We start from the raw sequence: 18,591 nt of genomic DNA on the forward strand, positions 1-18,591 counted from the left end.
TTCCTTTCCACCCTACCCTTGCTCACAACTGCAGGAGCTGAGGATGGGAGAGAACTGGGGAGGAGGGGGCCAGAGTGATTTGCAGTGTTACTAATGCAGCTGATTCTATGGAAGGCTCAGTTCCATCTGGGATCCCTTTATGAGCAGTGGACTAGGTCTTCACATTCAGCCCAGGATTACTAAAGCATAGGAAAGAGGGGGGGAACATAGACACAGCTCATGTAAACATTCCTTTTGTTTGTTTATGGCCGAATCCTAGCGACTGGATTACCTGAGGCATACAGATATTCTTTGGCTCTGGGCTGACATTTGAATACAGCTGGGGCCTCAGGATTCTCTGAAATAAAGGGCTTCCTCCCTCTGGAGGAGCCAGGCAGCTCCTCAGAGCAGCTGCCCATTGCATGCTGGACAAGGCCATGTCACCACCTCCATGGCTCCCCAGTTTCCCAGCTTGCTGTATCTCTCCACCTTAAGAGACTGGGAGCACCTTGATCTGAAGCTCTTTGCAGTGCTGGTGGCAGTGTAGGGGGAAGTAGTTGATGGGAGTGAGGGAAAGGAATTGGCAAGGAACCCTGGGCCTGTGTGGCTCACTGCATCAAGCAGTTCTTGGCAAAGGTAAGGTCAGGATGGGCTGTGTCGTCTTGGGTGGGGTGAGGACAGGGAGCAGTGGGCATGCAGATGCAGACAGGGAAGGGTGCAGTGGCCTGGCTGGAGGAGGTAGGGCCGTATCCCACCCAGAGTCTGTCTCCAGATTCATGCCTGCCCCACCCCAGGCTCCCCAGGTTCATCCTGTGTCCTCTCCCCCACCTACCAGTCATCTTCTTGTGAGCCCTGGGCTTAGGAGTCACCATGGCAACTGAAGAGTTCATCATCCGCATCCCCCCATACCACTATATCCATGTGCTGGACCAGAACAGCAACGTGTCCCGTGTGGAGGTCGGGCCAAAGACCTACATCCGGCAGGACAATGAGAGGTGGGTGTGGGGGCTGGGCTGTGGGAGATCCTTGGGGATGTGGGGGCCTGTTTGGCTGGCATGATGGTCCTTATCCTCCTCCCTGTTCCCAAGCAGGAGTGGCCCTCGCTTGGGCGATAGAGAGGTTTCTCTCTCATTTGGTGTCCTCTTTGGTAGTGGAGACCTGGTCCCAGGTCCTCACACCTCTTCTCATCTTCCTGCAGGGTACTGTTTGCCCCCATGCGCATGGTGACCGTCCCCCCACGTCACTACTGCACAGTGGCCAACCCTGTGTCTCGGGATGCCCAGGGCTTGGTGCTGTTTGATGTCACAGGGCAAGTTCGGCTTCGCCACGCTGACCTCGAGATCCGGCTGGCCCAGGACCCCTTCCCCCTGTACCCAGGGGAGGTGCTGGAAAAGGTACCTGGTTTCCTCACTCCCTATGCCCCACCCTACCTGTCCTCCACCTGCCTTGGGCTCTATACTGCTGCCTTCTTCTTCTTTTTTTCTTTTCTTTTTTGAGGCAGAGTTTCACTCTTGTCGCCCAGGCTGGAGTGCAGTGGCATAATCTCGGCTCACTGGAAGCTCCACCCGGGTTCAAGTGATTCTCCTGCCTCAGCTTCCTCAGTAGCTGGGATTACAGGCACCCGCCACCACACCCAGCTAATTTTTGTATTTTTAGTAGTGACAGGGTTTCACCATGTTGGCCAGTCTGATCTCAAACTCCCGACCCCAGGTGATCCACCTGCCTCGGCCTCCCAAAGTGCTGGGATTACAGGCATGAGCCACTGTTCCCGGCCTGTACCGAGTTCTAAAGGGAAAACAAACAAGGGCAGTGGGAGGGGTGGGGAGGGACACTTGCTGGCTCTCACCAAGGGTGGAATTGACTCACTGTACCTCCACTCACCTCCAGCCACCCCCATCCTCCACACTTGCCCCAAACACACCTGCCTCTTTTCTGAGAACTGTTGGCCCATCTCACCTTCCCAGGCTCCAGAGCCTACCAGAAGTGCCCAGCCAGTCTGGCATTAAATGACATGTGCCAAGGTTAAGCAGTTCATTCACCCAGTGCCAGACACTGGTGGGCAGTGCCAAAGCAGCAGTAACAAGCCCAGGCCCCAGGCTGTGCCTGTTCTAGGAGAAGCCATCACAGGCCTGAACCTATAGCCAGGCTCTTGTCCCCGTTGGCATCAGGCCTGGGCCTGAGCAGGTGGGTGTCCCACCTTCATTCCTTTACCTGTTCTTCCACCTTTACCTTCTGGCCATTTAATGGTTTTGGGTTTTTTGTTTGTTTGTTTGTTTGTTTTTAATAGAGACGGGGTTTCACCGTGTTAGCCAGGATGGTCTTGATCTCCTGACCTCATGATCCGCCTGCCTCGGCCTCCCAAAGTGCTGGGATTACAGGCATGAGCCACCGTGTCCAGCGCCATTTAATGGTTTTCTTACTGACTTTACTAACCAGTGCTGCTTGATCCTGAAAGCATAATAGCAGGACATGGGGAACTTTTAGAGACATTCATGTCCACTTAGGTGCAGACAGTTTGGGGGAAGAAGTGTGTGTGTAGAGAGAAAATGAAGAATGATTAAGACAATAACCCTTAAGGAATCCAAGTGAAAAGTATATAGGGATTCTTGTACCTTTTTTTTTTTTTTTTTTTTTTTTTTGAGATGGAGTCTCACTCTGTTGCTCAGGCTGGAGTACAGTGGCATAATCTCGGCTAACTGGAAGCTCTGCCTCCCAGGTTCACGCAATTCTCCTGCCTCAGCCTCCCGAGTAGCTGGGACTACAGGTGCCCACCACCACACCCGGCTAATTTTTTGTGTTTTTAGTAGAGATGGGGTTTCACCGTGTTAGCCAGGGTGGTCTCGATCTCCTGGCCTCATGATCCACCTGCCTTGGTCTCCCAAAGTGCTGGGATTACAGGCGTGAGCCACCGCGCCTGGCCTTTTTTTTTTTTTTTCTGGATCTCCCCCTGTTGCCTAGACGAGAGTGCAGTGGGGTGATCATAGCTCACTGCAGCCTCAACCTCCTGGGCTCAAACGATCCTTCCACCTCATTCTCCCAAAATGCTGGGATTGCAGGTGTGAGCCACCAAGCCCTGCCTAAGCTTTCATTTTAAATATGTTCAGCCAGGCACAGTGGCTCACGCCTGTAATCCCAGCACTTTGGGAGGCCAAGGTCGGCAGATCACTTGAGGTCAGGAGTTTGAGACCAGGCTGGCCAACATGGCGAAAACCCATCTCTACTAAACATACAACAATTAGCCAGGCGTGGTGGCATGCGCCTGTAATCCCAGCTACTTGGGAGGCTGAGGCATGAGAATCACTTGAACCTGGGAGGCGGAGGTTGCAGTGAGCTGAGATTGCGCCACTGCACTCCAGCCTGGGTGACAGAGCAAGACTCTGTCTCAAAAAAAAAAAAAAAAAAAATTAGCTGGGGGTGGTGACACACCTGTAATCCCAGCCACTCAGGAGGCTGAGACAGAAGGATCACATGAGCCTGGGAGATTGAGGCTGTTGTGAGCCATGGTTGTACCACTGCAGTCCAGCCTGGATGACATAGGAAGACCCCATCTCCAAAAATAAAAAAAAGCCAGCTCTTCCTTTGAGCCCCAGTTTCAGTTCAAAGGGCCTTCTCTAACTTCTCCTTCATCTGAACTCCTGAGACAGGGTCTTGCTCTGCTGCCCAGGCTGAAGTGCAGTGGTGCAGTCATAGCTCACTGAAGCCTTAACCTCCTGGGCTCAAGTGATCCTCCCACCTCAGCCTCCCGAGTAGCTGGGACTACAGGTGTGCGCCGCCACCATGCCTGGCTACACTTTTTTTTTTTTTTTTTAGAGATGGGGTCTTGCTATGTTGCCCAGGCTGGTTCTTGAATGTCTGAGGTCAAGCAATCCTCCTACCTCAGTCTCCCAAAGTTCTGGGATGACAGATGTGAGCCACTGTGCCTGGCCTCCACCCCAGTCTTATTTCAGGACATACAGAGATGGATGTTGTGGACCCGCCTCCAGAGCATCAGGCTTGGCCCTGGGGTCACAGCACTGATGGTTCTGTGTCCCCACCTTCTTCCCCACTAGGACATCACACCCCTGCAGGTGGTTCTGCCCAACACTGCCCTCCATCTAAAGGCGCTGCTTGATTTTGAGGATAAAGATGGAGACAAGGTGGTGGCAGGAGATGAGTGGCTTTTCGAGGGACCTGGTGAGTTCTGTCTCCATAGGGCTCCCTGCCTTCCTGTCATAGCCCTGATACCTTCTGACCATCACCTTCCCTCCCCAGGCACGTACATCCCCCGGAAGGAAGTGGAGGTCGTGGAGATCATTCAGGCCACCATCATCAGGCAGAACCAGGCTCTGCGGCTCAGGGCCCGCAAGGAGTGCTGGGACCGGGACGGCAAGGAGAGGGTGACAGGTGGGGTTACCAAGGGGCGATGATGGTGGGTGGGCAGGAGGGGTCCCCACTGCAGGGGAAGCAGGGGAAGGTTGAGGAAAGCCTCCTGTAGCCCCAGAGAGGCGCTTTCCTGGTATCTTTTGAAAGCTGTTGAGGGCCACCCGCTGCTCTTCCTTCCCCACCCCCGCTTCATGCTGTTTCCACTTGGGCTGGAAAATGTGACCATGACCAGGCGGATGTGGCTTTTCCTTCCCCCACCTTCACCATGAGCGGTGGGCAGTGGCCATGACTTACCTGATTCTGGATCAACAAAGAAGATGTTCAAATACAATTGACAAATGTAGGCCAGTAGGTACAGTGGCTCACACCTGTCATCCCAGCACTTTGCCAAGGTGGGTGAATCGTCTGAGCCCAGGAGCTTAAGACCAGCCTGAGCAACACAGTGAGACCCCATCTCTACAGAGAATTTAAAAATTAGCCTGGCCTTGGACACACACCTGTGGTCCCAGCTACTCAGAAGGCTGAAGGGGGAGAATTTCTTGAGCCCAGGGAGGTGGAGGCTGCAGTGAGCTGTGATTGCACCACTGCACTCCATCCTGGGCAACAGAGGTACTACCCCGAGGTGCTGCCATTCCCACTTTTTTTTTTTTTTTTGAGACGGAGTCTTGCTCTCTTGCTGTTGCCCAGGTTGGAGTGCAGTGGCGCGATCTCGGCTCACTGCAAGCTCCGCCTCCTGGGTTCACACCATTCTTCTGCCTCAGCCTCCTGAGTAGCTGGGACTACAGGCGCCCACCACCACGCCCAGCTAATTTTTTTTTTTTTGTATTTTTTTTTTTTTTTTTAGTAGAGACAGGGTTTCACTGTGTTAGCCAGGGTGGTCTTGATCTCCTGACCTCGTGATCCACCAGGTTCGGCCTCCCAAAGTGCTGGGATTACAGGCATGAACCACCGCACCCGGCCATTCCCACTTTCTATATATCAAAACTGGGATGCAGAATGCAGGTTGCTTGCCCTGGGGTGTGGCCAGGCAGGGCGAGGCTGGGACCTGCATCCAGGCACTCTGGCTTCTCCAATAAACCAAAGGACATCCACAACTCTAACAGAGGCAGTTCTGCTGCCTGTTTTAGCAGAAGGACAAAAGTTGGTCTTTGGAGCTTAGAGAAGGCAGAACAGGCTGTTGGCATAGCAGCAACTTGGGCATCTTAGGAGGCCAAGGTGGGCGGATCACTTGAGGCCAGGAGTTCCAGACTAGCTTGGGCAACATGATGAAACACCATCTCTACAAAAAATACAAATATTAGCCGGGTGTGGTGGCACGTGCCTGTAATCCCAGCTACTCGGGAGGCTGAGGCATGAGAATCACTTGAATCCAGGAGGCTGAGGTTGCAGTGAGCTGAGATCACAGCCTGGGCAACAGAGGGAGACTCCGTCTCAAAAAAAAAGAAAAAAAAAAGAAAAAGCTTTTAAAATTCAACTGGGGTGGGGGTTTGGCCTCAAAAGAATGAATAAGAGGACCGCAGTCAGGACCTTGAGCCTGGGGTCAGTGCCATCTTTTTGCCTATGAAATCTGTCAATCCCCTGTGTCTAAGCTGTGGGGAGGGGTAGGTGGGGAGCAGGCTGGGGGGCCCGTGTCCCTTACCCTCCACTCTTGGCCCAGGGGAAGAATGGCTGGTCACCACAGTAGGGGCGTACCTCCCAGCGGTGTTTGAGGAGGTTCTGGATTTGGTGGACGCCGTCATCCTTACGGAAAAGGTTGGTGCTCTGGGGGCTGTGGTTTAAGGGACCTGGGGCTAGGGAACCCTCCAAGTGGCAGAGAATGGTGGTAGAATGGCATGAGAGTAAAAGAGAAGCAATAATTTTAGGGTCACTTAAAAAAATTCAGAGATCAGATTGCCTGAGTATTCTGGATCATCTGAAGGGTTAAATAGTCTTTCTGGGGCTGGGCGCAATGACTCACATCTGTAATCTCAGCAATTTGGAAGGCTGAGGCAGGAGGATCACTTGAGGCCAGGAGTCTGAGACCAGCCTGGGCAACACAGTGAGAACTCATCGCTACAAAAAATTTAAAAATTAGCTGGGTGTAGTGGAGCATGCCTGTAATTCCAGTTACTCCAGAGGCGCTGAGGCAGGAGAATCGCTTGAACCCCAGAGGTAGAGGTTACAGTGAGCCATGATCATGCCACTGTGCTCCAGCCTGGGCAACAGAGCGAAACCCTGTCTCAAAAAAAAAAAAAAAAAAACAAAGCCGGCTGGGTGCAGTGGCTCATGCCTGTAATCCTAGCATTTTGGGAGGCTGAGGCAGGAGGATCACCTGAGATCAGGAGTTCAAGACAAACCTGGCCAACATGGCGAAACCCCATCTCTACTAAAAATACAAAAATTAGCTGGGCATGGTGTCACCCACCTGTAATCCCAGGTGTGCTCAGGAGGCTGAGGCAGGAGAATCGCTTGAACCTAGGAGGCGGAAGTTGCAGTGAGCTGAGATCGCACCTTTGTACTCTAGCCTGGGCAACAAGAGTGAGACTCCGATTAAAAAAAAAAAAAAAATCCCTGGATTGGTAGAAATTGTCTCTGAGATCTGGGAGCATTGGGAGCATTTGGTGGCCAATGGGGCTCGCAGATCCCCTGAAGTTGGAGGCAGGTCACTCAAATACCCAACACGTTGCTCTGCAGACAGCCCTGCACCTCCGGGCTCGGCGGAACTTCCGGGACTTCAGGGGAGTGTCCCGCCGCACTGGGGAGGAGTGGCTGGTGACAGTGCAGGACACAGAGGCCCACGTGCCAGATGTCCACGAGGAGGTGCTGGGGGTTGTGCCCATCACCACCCTGGGCCCCCACAACTACTGCGTGATTCTCGACCCTGTCGGACCGGATGGCAAGAATCAGCTGGGGCAGAAGCGCGTGGTCAAGGTGAGGTCCCTACACCCCCACAGGACTGCCCTGGGAGATGTATGCCTTCTTGTGGCATGAGGCCCTCTGCCTTCTCTCCTCCAGATGCACGTTCTAGGAACACCTTCTGTGCCTTTGCATGCTTAGTTCTTACACGCCTGAGACACTGGCCCATTTGATTCCTGGCAGCCTCTGACTTACCCCTCAGACCTGAAGTTAATTCCCCTTCTGGGAAGGCCTCCTGGCTACCCGCTGCCTGAGACTCTGAAACTCTCTCTGATACAGTCATGCGCCACTTAACGATGGGGATACATTCTGAGAAATAGTCCTTAGATGATTTTGTCTTTGTGCAAAAGAGTGCACTTATGCAAACCTAGATGGCACCTAGTCTAGATGGCGTAGCCTGCCCCTAGGCTGCCAACCTGTGCAGCATGTGACTGTCCTGAATACTGCAGGCAGCTGAACACAATGGCAAGTACTTGTGTATCTAGCCATAGAAAAGGTAAGGTAAAAATACAATATAAAAGCTTCGTTATAGGCCAGCACAGTGGCTCATACGTGTAATCCCAGCACTTTGGGAGGCCGAGGCAGGTGGATCACTTGAGGTCAGGAGTTCGAGACTAGCCTGGCCAACATGGGGAAACCCTGTCTCTACTAAAAATACAAAAATTAGCCGGGTGTGGTGGCACGCACCTGTAATTCCAGTTACTCGGGAGGCTGAGGCACGAGAATCACTTGAACCCTGGAGATCAAGCCTGCGGTGAGCCGAGATCGTGCCACTGCACTCTAGCCTGGGCGACAGAGTGAGACTATCTCAAAAAAAAAAAAAAAAATCTCCATTATAATCTTACGGGACCACCATGTGCAGTCTGTAATGGACTGAACTATCATGCAGTGACTATATTTCACATCCTTAATATCCTGGTGTTCACTTTGCTTTGTCATCTTTTGTAAAATAAACCTCTTGGTTTACCCTCTCCCACCCCCTACCTCATCCCCTCTCTGAACTATATGTGGGAATACCAGCAGTTGCCAAACTCATTCTGTAAAGGGGGCTGGATGGTAGATACTCCAGGCTCCGTGAGTCATTGTTTCTGTGGAAGTTCTTCAACTCTGCTGTTATGTCAGGAAAGCAGCTTGGGCACTACGTAAACAAGTGAGTACTGCCATGCTCCTGGAATAGTTTATCTGCAAAAACAGGAGGCAGAAAAAGTAGAAATAGGGCCAGGCATGGTGGCTTACACCTGTAATCCCAGCACTTTACGAGTCCAAAGCGGGTGGATCGCTTGAGGTCAGGAGTTGGAAACCATCCTGGCCAACATGGCAAAACCCTTTCTCTACTAAAAATACAAAAAAATTAGCTGGGCATGGTGTCAGGCACCTGTAATCCCAGCTTCTCTGGAGGCTGAGGCAGGAGAATTGCTTGAACCCGGGAGGCGGAGGTTGCAGTGAGCCGAGATCACACCACTGCACTCCAGCCTGGGTGACAGAGCAAGACTGTCTCAAAAAAAAAAAAAAAAAAAAAAGAGTAGAAATAACCCAAATGTACATATATAATGAATGGATAAAAAATTGTAGCATATCCATACAATGGAATATCATTCAGCCATAAGAAAGAAATGGCAGCCCTGGCGCAACAGCTCATGACTATAATCCCAGTGCTTTGGGAGGCCGAGGCAGGAGGATTGCTTGAAGCCAGGAGTTTGAGACCAGCCTGGGTAACATAGTGAGACCCCATTTTTACAAAAACTTTTAAAAATTGACCAGGCATGGTGGCACACCTGTAGTCCCAGCTATTTGGGAGGCTAAAGTGGGAAAATCGCTTGATCCCAGGAAGTGGAGTGTATAGTGAGCTATGATTGTGCCACTGTACTCCAGCCTGAGGCAGTAGAGTGAGATCCTGTCTCTAGGAAAAACAAAAAATAATGACATACGTGCTACAACATGGATAAAATTGAAAATGTTATGCTAAGTGAAAGAAGCCAGCTGGACGCAGTGGCTCACGCCTGTAATCCTAACACTTTAGGAGGCTGAGGCGGGCACATCACCTGAGGTCAGGAGTTCAAGACCAGCCTGGCCAACATGGTGAAACCCCGTCTCTGTTAAAATACAAAAATTAGCTAGCATGATGGCAGGTGCCTGTAATCCCAGCTACTGCTCGGGAGGCTGAGACAGGAGAATCTCTTGAACCTGGAAGACAGTAGTTGCAGTGAGCTGAGATCCCACCACTGCACTCCAGCCTGGGCTGCTGAGCCGAGACTCCATCTCAAAAAAAAAAAAAAAAAGAAAAAGAAAAAAGCCAGACATCAAAGACCACGTATTGCATGATTCCATTTATGTGAAATGTCCAGAATAGGTAAACACATAAAGAAAATAGACTAGTGGTGGGTGGGGTAGGTGGGGAGTGGCAGTAACTTCTAGGTACAGGGTTTCTTTTCAGGGTGATGACGAAAATACTCTAGACTTAACATAGTAGTGATGGTTGGACAACTTTGAGTATACTAAAACAACTGAATTGTGAATTGTATACTCTAGATGGGAAAATTTCATATGTGGATTATATCTCAAAATTTTTTTAAGAAACGGGTGCTGGGCGTGGTGGCTCACATCTATAATCCCAGCACTTTGGAAAGCTGAGGTGGGTAGATCGCTTGAGTCTAGGACTTTGAGACCAGCTTAGGCAGCATGGCAACACCCCATCATCTACGAAGCACACAAAAATTAGCCGGGTGTGGTGATGCGCATCTGTAGTCCCAGCTCCTTGGGAGGCTGAGGTGGGAGGATTGCTTGAGCCTGGAAGGTTGAGGCTGCAGAGAGCTGAGATCATGCCACTGCACTATCCAGCCTGGGCAAGAGAGGAAGACTGTCTCAAAAAAAAAAAAAAAAAAAAGGCAGAATCCAGATTTGGCCTGAAAACCAGAGTTTGTCAAGCCCTAGGTTACACCATCTCTAGAAAACAAAGCCTGGGAGAAAGAAGAAAAAACAGGTTGATTTTTAATGGTTTAGCTTGCATGGATCCAGGTCCTGACAGTTATGGAATCTTTCAAGGACACATTTGACCAGATGAGATTTGGCAGGCGTTTGTGTAGAGCCTCACAGTCCAGACAGTGCCTCACCGTATTATGATGTGGGGGTGGGGGCGGGCTTCTGGTGCTCTTGTCCTCCACACAGGCCTGAGACAGCACAGCACTGGGGAGGTACCATTGGAAGCACCCGCAACCCTAAAGGCACTGACCCTAACCTCACATCTCCCCACTAGGGAGAGAAGTCTTTTTTCCTCCAGCCAGGAGAGCAGCTGGAACAAGGCATCCAGGATGTGTATGTGCTGTCGGAGCAGCAGGGGCTGCTGCTGAGGGCCCTGCAGCCCCTGGAGGAGGGGGAGGATGAGGAGAAGGTCTCACACCAGGCTGGGGACCACTGGCTCATCCGCGGACCCCTGGAGTATGTGCCATCTGCCAAAGTGGAGGTGGTGGAGGAGCGTCAGGCCATCCCTCTGGACGAGAACGAGGGCATCTATGTGCAGGATGTCAAGACCGGAAAGGTAATGGCTGGGAGTGAGTGGCAGTGCTGCCACGTGGCCTTGGCCTTGGTGGCGGCTTCCTCTGGGTGTGTGGAAGAGGTGGGCAGGGACTTCAGCAGCATGGAGAGCCATATCAGGTGGGCTGTCTGGTTGGGGGAGGGCACTACGTGGAGTGTTTGCCATCCTTCTGCCTTAAATATCTCATTTGAAATGTTAGAACCAACCGGGTGCGGTAGCTCACATCTGTAATCTCAGCACTTTGGGAGGCCGAGGCGGGCGGATCACCTGAGGTCAGGAGTTCGAGACTAGCCTGGCCAACATGGGAAACCCTGTCTCTACTAAAAGTACAAACATTAGTCAGGCGTGGTGGTGGTCTGAGTAGTCCCAGATACTTGGGAGGCTGAGACAGGAGAATTGCTTGAACTGAGAAGCGGAGGTTGCAGTGAGCCGAGATCACACCACTGCACTTCAGCCAGGGTGACAGAGTGAGACTCCATGTCAAAAAAAAATATTAGCATGTCCACTGAGAGGACAAGTGGGGGTTTAGGACAGGGACCCTTTCCCACAGCAGACCTGGTTCCCAGCATAAAGGTCTGATGGGGTGGCCAGGGAACAGGAAGGACCTCCTCCCTCATGCCCATATCCCGGTGGAATCTTTCATTTTTTTCTGCTTCACCTAAAACCTCGACCTTGATTTGACCTCGGGCCACATCTCCAACCTTCTCTAAGAATCCAAGCTGGAAGTCCAGCTTGGAATCCGAGGGAGCATCCGTGTACACAGCCTACTTCACCATCCCCGAGGTGCCCTCCAAACTGCCCCATGAAGGAAGATTCTAGAAATAACATTGAGCACCTTCTCTATGCCAAGAGCTGTTTGAGCTAGACATGTGAAGATGTCATTCACCCCAGACCCTGCAAGGTAGCCACCGTCAAGTCCACTTGACACATGAGGAAACTGAAGCCCAAGGGGTGAGGTAGTTAGCCCACGATGACAGGGCCAGCAGATGGCAAACCCGGGGTGGAGCCTGGCCTCCCCGTAGAGAAGGTGTTTAACCTCGTGGCGCGCCTTCCCTGGATGGGCTCTGCTTCGGGACAGCTGGGCGGATCTTCCTCCCTTCCACCCTTACGGGCAGCTTCCCTCCCTGTCCTCGTCCCAAGGTGCGCGCTGTGATTGGAAGCACCTACATGCTGACCCAGGACGAAGTCCTGTGGGAGAAGGAGCTGCCTCCCGGGGTGGAGGAGCTGCTGAACAAGGGGCAGGACCCTCTGGCAGACAGGGGTGAGAAGGACACAGCTAAGAGCCTCCAGCCCTTGGCGCCCCGGAACAAGACCCGTGTGGTCAGCTACCGCGTGCCCCACAACGCTGCGGTGCAGGTGTACGACTACCGAGAGAAGCGAGCCCGGTGAGTGCTGGCAGCGCAGGGTGTAGGGGGTGGCTCTCCATGGGTCTGGCTCTGACCCTCGGCTGTCTCTGCAGCGTGGTCTTCGGGCCTGAGCTGGTGTCGCTGGGTCCTGAGGAGCAGTTCACAGTGTTGTCCCTCTCAGCTGGGCGGCCCAAGCGTCCCCATGCCCGCCGTGCGCTCTGCCTGCTGCTGGGGCCTGACTTCTTCACAGACGTCATCACCATCGAAACGGCGGATCATGCCAGGCTGCAACTGCAGCTGGCCTACAACTGGTAAAAACGGGGACAGGGATGGGGGTGCATTCCTGGAATCCCAGCACTTTGGGAGGCTGAGGTGGGAGGATCACTTGAGCCTAGGAGGTCCAGGCTGCAGTGAGCCATGATGGCCCCACTATACTCCAGCCTGGGTGACAGAGCAAGACCCTGTTTCTTTGTTTTTTGTTTTTTTAGTTTTTTGGTTTTTTGGGTTTTTTTGAGACCGATTTTCACTCTTGTTGCCCAGGCTGGAGTGCAATGGCGCGATCTTGGCTCACTGCAACCCCCACCTCCCGGATTCAAGCGATTCTCCTGCCTCAACCTCCCAAGTGGCTAGGATTACAGGCATGTGCCACCATGCCCAGCTAGTTTTGTATTTTTAGTAGAGATGGGGTTTCTCCATGTTGGTCAGGCTGGTCTCGAACTCCTGACCTCAGGTGATCCGCCTGCCTCGGCTTCCCAAAGTGCTGGGATTACAGGCATGAGCCACTGCACCCGGTCAACCCTGTTTCAAAACAAAAAAAACAAACTGGGTGGCAAGCAGTGGGTGAGGGTTCCTGCTGGGTGCAGCCTAGGAACCCCAAGAAAAGGAGGGTCCTGCTCAAGTGCTGATGCTGGGCTCCTCATGAAGGCAGGACACCTCATTCAGTGCTGAGGTCAAGAGGGAACCCAGGAGTTCACGCAAATCCAGGGAAGGCATGGGCTCACCTCCTGGGGTCAGGACTCAGGGATCCAGTAGCAGGACACTACCCCAACTAAGCTCCCAGTGCGCGTGCAGCCAAATGCGTAACTGTCGGGCTGTTAAAAGATGCATGGGACACAGCTGGCGGGAGTGGGCAGTGCGAGGGGGCGGTGAGAACTCAAGCTCGGAAACTGACTGCCCTGGCCTGCGCCCCCGCCCTGCTGTTTGCAGCCTGTGGACCTGGGCAAGGGACAGGGTGCTTTCCTCAGTTTCCCCATCTGTAACATGAGGAAGACAGCATTTTCTCCTTCACAAGGCCATTGAAAAGATGCAATGAGTGTTAGAACAGTGCCTCTATTGGTCAGAGCTCAATAGCAGCTATTAGGATTGGGTGAGATAAGTCATGTACAGAAACAGTGTTCATGACTGGGTACTGTGGCTCACACCTGTGATCCCAGCACTTTGGGAGGCTGTGGCAGGAGGATTGCTTGAGGCCAGGAGTTTGAGACCAGGCTGGGTAACATAACAAGACTCTGTTTCAAAAAAAAAAAAATTTATAAACTAGCTGGGCATGGTGGTACATGTCTATAGACCCAACTACTTGGAAGGCTGAGGTGGGAAAATTGCCTGAGCCCAGGAATTTGAGGCTGCAGCGAGCTATGATTGTGCCACCGCACTCCAGCCTGGACAACAGAGACCCACAGAGACCCTGTCTCGGAGGAAGGGAGGAAGGGAGGAAGGGAGGAAGGGAGGAAGGGAGGAAGGGAGGAAGGGAGGAAGGGAGGAAGGGAGGAAGGGAGGAAGGGAGGAAGGGAGGGAGGGAGGGAGGGAGGGAGGGAGGGTCAGGTGTGGTGGCTCATGCCTGTAATCACGGCACTTTGGGAGACTGAGGCAGGCAGATCACTTGAGGTCAGGAGTTTGAGACCAGCCTGGCCAACATGGTGAATCCCTGCCTCTACTAAAAATACAAAAATTAGCCAGGCCTGGTTGTGGGCACCTGTAGTCCCAGCTTGTAGTCCCAGCTACTCAAGAGGCTGAGGCAGGAGAATCTCTTGAATCCGGGAGGCGGAGGTTGCAGTGAACCCAGATTGCGCCACTGCACTCCAGCCTGGGCGACGGAGCAAGACTGTCTCCAAAAAGAATATTCAATACTCCCAAGCATGTCCCTCACCTCTTAGCTGAGAGCAGCCAGTGCCCTGATGGCGGCAGACAGCTGCCGACATATTCCCAGGGCTGCCGACATATTCCCAGGCACTACAACATCATAGTTAAGAGCACAGGCCCCAGAAGCAGCTGCCTGGTTCAGCTTTCTGGCTTGTCACATGTTATATGGCAAGTCTTGGGCCAGCCACTTGACTTCCCTGGACCTCTACTTCCTCATCTGTAAAATGGGGGTGGTGATCATTGCCATCTCATAGGGTGGCTGAGTGGGATTAAAGGAGAACATGTGTTAAGTTTTTAGGACCTTACCAGGCATACATTAGCATTCTCTATTGTGAGAGACCCTGCCTGGCCACACAGGATGGGTGTTGAAGTTCTTCTCGGAGAGAGTTGCTGGCTGGGCGTGATCACACATGTAGTCCCAGCACTTTGGGAGGCTGAGGTTGGGGGGTTGCCTGAGCCCAGGAGTTCAAGACCAGCCTGGGCAACATGGCAAGACCTTGTCTCTTCTAAAGAGAGATTCCTGGGTGAAAGCAGCTTCCCCATTCTGGGCCTGTTTGTTCACAGGCACTTTGAGGTGAATGACCGGAAGGACCCCCAAGAGACGGCCAAGCTCTTTTCAGTGCCAGACTTTGTAGGTGATGCCTGCAAAGCCATCGCATCCCGGGTGCGGGGGGCCGTGGCCTCTGTCACTTTCGATGACTTCCATAAGAACTCAGCCCGCATCATTCGCACTGCTGTCTTTGGCTTTGAGACCTCGGAAGCGAAGGGCCCCGATGGCATGGCCCTGCCCAGGCCCCGGGACCAGGCTGTCTTCCCCCAAAACGGGCTGGTGGTCAGCAGTGTGGACGTGCAGTCGGTGGAGCCTGTGGATCAGAGGACCCGGGACGCCCTGCAACGCAGCGTCCAGCTGGCCATCGAGATCACCACCAACTCCCAGGAAGCGGCGGCCAAGTAAGTGAGGCTGGGAGCTCGGCTGCCTATAATGCCCATGGCAGGCCACTGCCGGGAACTGGATAACCTGGCATCCCTTGTGGACTGCCTGCTGCCATCCCTACCCTCAAAGATCTATTCCCTACCCAATAGATCAGGTGACCCACTTAAAATGTGAATCAGGCTGGGCGCGGTGGCTCATGCCCGTAATCCCAGCACTGTGAGAGGCTGAGGCAGGAAGATCACTTGAAGCCAGGAGTTTGAGGCTGCAGTGAGCCATGATTGCGCCACTGCACTCCAGCCTGGGCAACAGGCCTGGGAGACTGACCCTGTCTCAAAAGAAAAAAAAAAAAAAAGCACGTATCAGATGCGGTTCCTGCAGCCTCCCACCTTGCATGTGATAAAACCTAAACTCCTTCCTGCAGCTCCAGCCGGCCTCCCCCGATTTGCCTTCTAGCCTCCCCCTTCCATGCTCCTCGTCCCTGGAACATGTTCCAGCTGACATGTTCCAGCCCCACTGGCTTCCTCTGCTCCTTCAATGCACAGCTTGGACCCACCTGAAGGCCTTTTGCAATGGCTGTTCCTGCTGCCCAGAAAGCTTTCCCCCCGCCCCTGAGCTCCCTTCCAGGCAGGCTTCTCCTTCTGGCTTCAGCCCAAAGATCCCCTCCTTGGGGAACACTTTTCTTTCTCTCACAGCTGAATAGCACCCTCTTTGCCTGGTCTCTCCCACACTTGTCACTGTCTGAAATCCTCCTTGTATACTTGTTCTTTTCCCACTCAAGTGGCGTGAAAGTAGGGGGCCGCAGTCACGCCTGCATTTGTCCGGCCTAGAGTGACACTGGCTTGTGGCGCGTATACCATTCTGGGTTGAGTTGCGTATTGGGTGCCTTCTAGGGGCTGGGGTCTGTCCTGGGCACCGGTTTGGTTGGTGGTCGCTGCCCTTGGCGCTCCTGTTCCTGCTCTGGCCCCATGCCAGCCTCTCACCTGCGCTCCGTCTCCTCCAGGCATGAGGCTCAGAGACTGGAGCAGGAAGCCCGCGGCCGGCTTGAGCGGCAGAAGATCCTGGACCAGTCAGAAGCCGAGAAAGCTCGCAAGGAACTCTTGGAGCTGGAAGCTCTGAGGTGGGTTGAGAACTAGAGGAGGAGACTGGCAGGGGCCAAGGGTCTTAGGACAGCAGCTGGTGTGGGCAGCAGGCCTGGGTGGGGTGTCGATGAGACAGTGCACGGCTACATCATAAGTCAAGGCCGTGGGGGGACTGGGCTGTCTCCCGGGTCTTACCTGACTCTGCCTTCTCCCCAGCATGGCCGTGGAGAGCACCGGGACTGCCAAGGCGGAGGCCGAGTCCCGTGCAGAGGCAGCCCGGATTGAGGGAGAAGGGTCCGTGCTGCAGGCCAAGCTAAAGGCACAGGCCTTGGCCATCGAAACGGTGAGTGGGGGGAGGCATTAAGAAGAGGGTGGCCTTGAGTCCTGGAAAAGGCCCATTCCCTACAGTCCCTGAGACTGTATAGGACACCAGGTCCCCCAACATAAAGCCCTATCCAAGTACTTTGCATTTGCAAAGTCCTTTGCCTTGTAGGATTCATTGACTCCATTGCTGGAAGGTAAGGATTAGAACACCCATTTTGCAGCTGGGCGCTCATGCACTGGCCACCTTGGCACAAGTGCTGTGTATGCTTCACAGGCATGATCTTATTTAATGCTTGAAATCCCATTAAGAGGCCGGGTGCAGTGGCTCCCGCCTGTAATCCTAGCACTTTGGGAGGCTGAGGCGGGTGGATCACCTGAGGTCAGGAGTTCAAGACCAGCTTGGCCAACAGGGTGAAACCCCATCTCTACTGAAAATACAAAAAATTAGCTGGGTGTGGTGGCATGTGTCTGTAACCCCAACTACTTGGTAGGCTGAGGCAGGAGAATTGCTTGAACCCAGGAGGTGTGGAGGCTGCGGTGAGCTGAGGTTGTGCCACTACACTCCAGCCTGGGCAACAAGAGTGAAACTCCATCTCAAAAATAAAGTAAATAAAAATAAATGTAAAAAGAGGCCTAGTGTGGTGCCTCAGGTCTCTAACCCCAGCACTTTGGAAAGCTGAGATGGGAGGATCATTTGAGGTCAGTTCGAGACCAGTTCAAGACCAGCCTGGGCAACATAGCAAGACCTCATCTCTACAAAAACAAAATTTTTTAATTGACTGGGTGTGGTGGCACATGCCTGTAGTCCCAGCTACCCAGGAGGCTGAGGCAGGAGGATCCTTTGAGCCAGGAGTTCAAGGCTGCAGTGAGTCCTGATCTGCATTCCAGCCTGGGTCAAAAAATAAAGAATGATTGATTTTTCCCCTTCCAGGAGGCTGAGCTCCAGAGGGTCCAGAAGGTCCGAGAGCTGGAACTGGTCTATGCCCGGGCCCAGCTGGAGCTGGAGGTGAGCAAGGCTCAGCAGCTGGCTGAGGTGGAGGTGAAGAAGTTCAAGCAGATGACAGAGGCCATAGGCCCCAGCACCATCAGGGACCTTGCTGTGGCTGGGCCTGAGATGCAGGTGAGAGTTGGGGAAGGTGTGTTGGTTTCAGGACCAACCTTGAAACCAGGAAGGCAGAGCCAAGGTGGAAAACACAACATCTGGAAAGATTGTGGGGAAGGGAGGGGTGAGTGACCTGTCCCTGCATCGTGGGTCATTCACACAGTGTCATGCTGCATCAACGTCAGGCACTGTACTAGACCCAGCAGTGAGCCAGAGCTCCGGAGGAGACAGGAAATGGATGGGACGCCAGTCTGACAGGCATTTCCAAGGCAGTCAAGCAGGGTGGTCAGATGCAGGGGAGGTGACCCTTCAAACCAGCTGACTTAAGGAGGGTCACTCTGAAGTGGCCAGGGTTTGACGCCCATCTCAACTTCCTCCTGTTCTCACCCTCCAGGTAAAACTGCTCCAGTCCCTGGGCCTGAAATCAACCCTCATCACCGATGGCTCCACTCCCATCAACCTCTTCAACACAGCCTTTGGGCTGCTGGGGATGGGGCCCGAGGGTCAGCCCCTGGGCAGAAGGGTGGCCAGTGGGCCCAGCCCCGGGGAGGGGATATCCCCCCAGTCTGCTCAGGCCCCTCAAGCTCCTGGAGACAACCACGTGGTGCCTGTACTGCGCTAACTCCTGATTAATACAATGGAAGTTTCTGGGCATTTACAATTTCAACACTTTTCTCTTGTCTGACATTGGTTGGGGTTACCAGGGAGCTTAATGGTGGGGAGGGGAGGTGCCCCTGGCATCTTTTTTTTTTTTCGAGCTGGAGTCTTGCTCTGTCACCCAGGCTGGAGTGCAGTGGCGTGATCTCTGCTCACTGTAACCTCCACCTCCCAGGTTCAAGTGATTCTCCTGCCTCAGCCTCCTGAGTAGCTGGGATTACAGGCACGTGCCACCACGCCCA

The 18,591-nt window shown here is 53.3% G+C and overlaps 1 protein-coding gene across 3 annotated transcripts in view; it reads left to right on the plus strand.

Moving 5' to 3' along the window:
* MVP (major vault protein) overlaps window positions 1-18,359 on the plus strand; it is a 28,396-nt gene extending 10,037 nt beyond the window's left edge. For 2 of the 3 annotated variants that reach the window (XM_063597409.1, XM_003809367.5), the window contains exons 2-15: window positions 815-974; window positions 1,178-1,373; window positions 4,029-4,152; window positions 4,231-4,362; window positions 5,999-6,093; window positions 7,015-7,251; window positions 10,490-10,771; window positions 11,909-12,153; window positions 12,228-12,425; window positions 14,818-15,204; window positions 16,188-16,304; window positions 16,483-16,609; window positions 17,522-17,710; window positions 18,087-18,359. In XM_063597409.1, the coding sequence (XP_063453479.1) occupies window positions 850-974; window positions 1,178-1,373; window positions 4,029-4,152; window positions 4,231-4,362; window positions 5,999-6,093; window positions 7,015-7,251; window positions 10,490-10,771; window positions 11,909-12,153; window positions 12,228-12,425; window positions 14,818-15,204; window positions 16,188-16,304; window positions 16,483-16,609; window positions 17,522-17,710; window positions 18,087-18,314 (2,682 nt within the window). In that variant the 5' untranslated portion in view covers window positions 815-849 and the 3' untranslated portion in view covers window positions 18,315-18,359. Of the gene's footprint in view, window positions 1-773; window positions 975-1,177; window positions 1,374-4,028; window positions 4,153-4,230; window positions 4,363-5,998; window positions 6,094-7,014; window positions 7,252-10,489; window positions 10,772-11,908; window positions 12,154-12,227; window positions 12,426-14,817; window positions 15,205-16,187; window positions 16,305-16,482; window positions 16,610-17,521; window positions 17,711-18,086 lie in introns of all 3 variants that reach the window. The other variant, XM_063597408.1, reaches the window with a different exon arrangement.
* Window positions 18,360-18,591: the final 232 nt, after the last annotated feature.

Source organism: Pan paniscus, chromosome 18 (assembly GCF_029289425.2).
Source record: "Pan paniscus chromosome 18, NHGRI_mPanPan1-v2.0_pri, whole genome shotgun sequence".
NCBI lineage: Eukaryota > Metazoa > Chordata > Mammalia > Primates > Hominidae > Pan > Pan paniscus.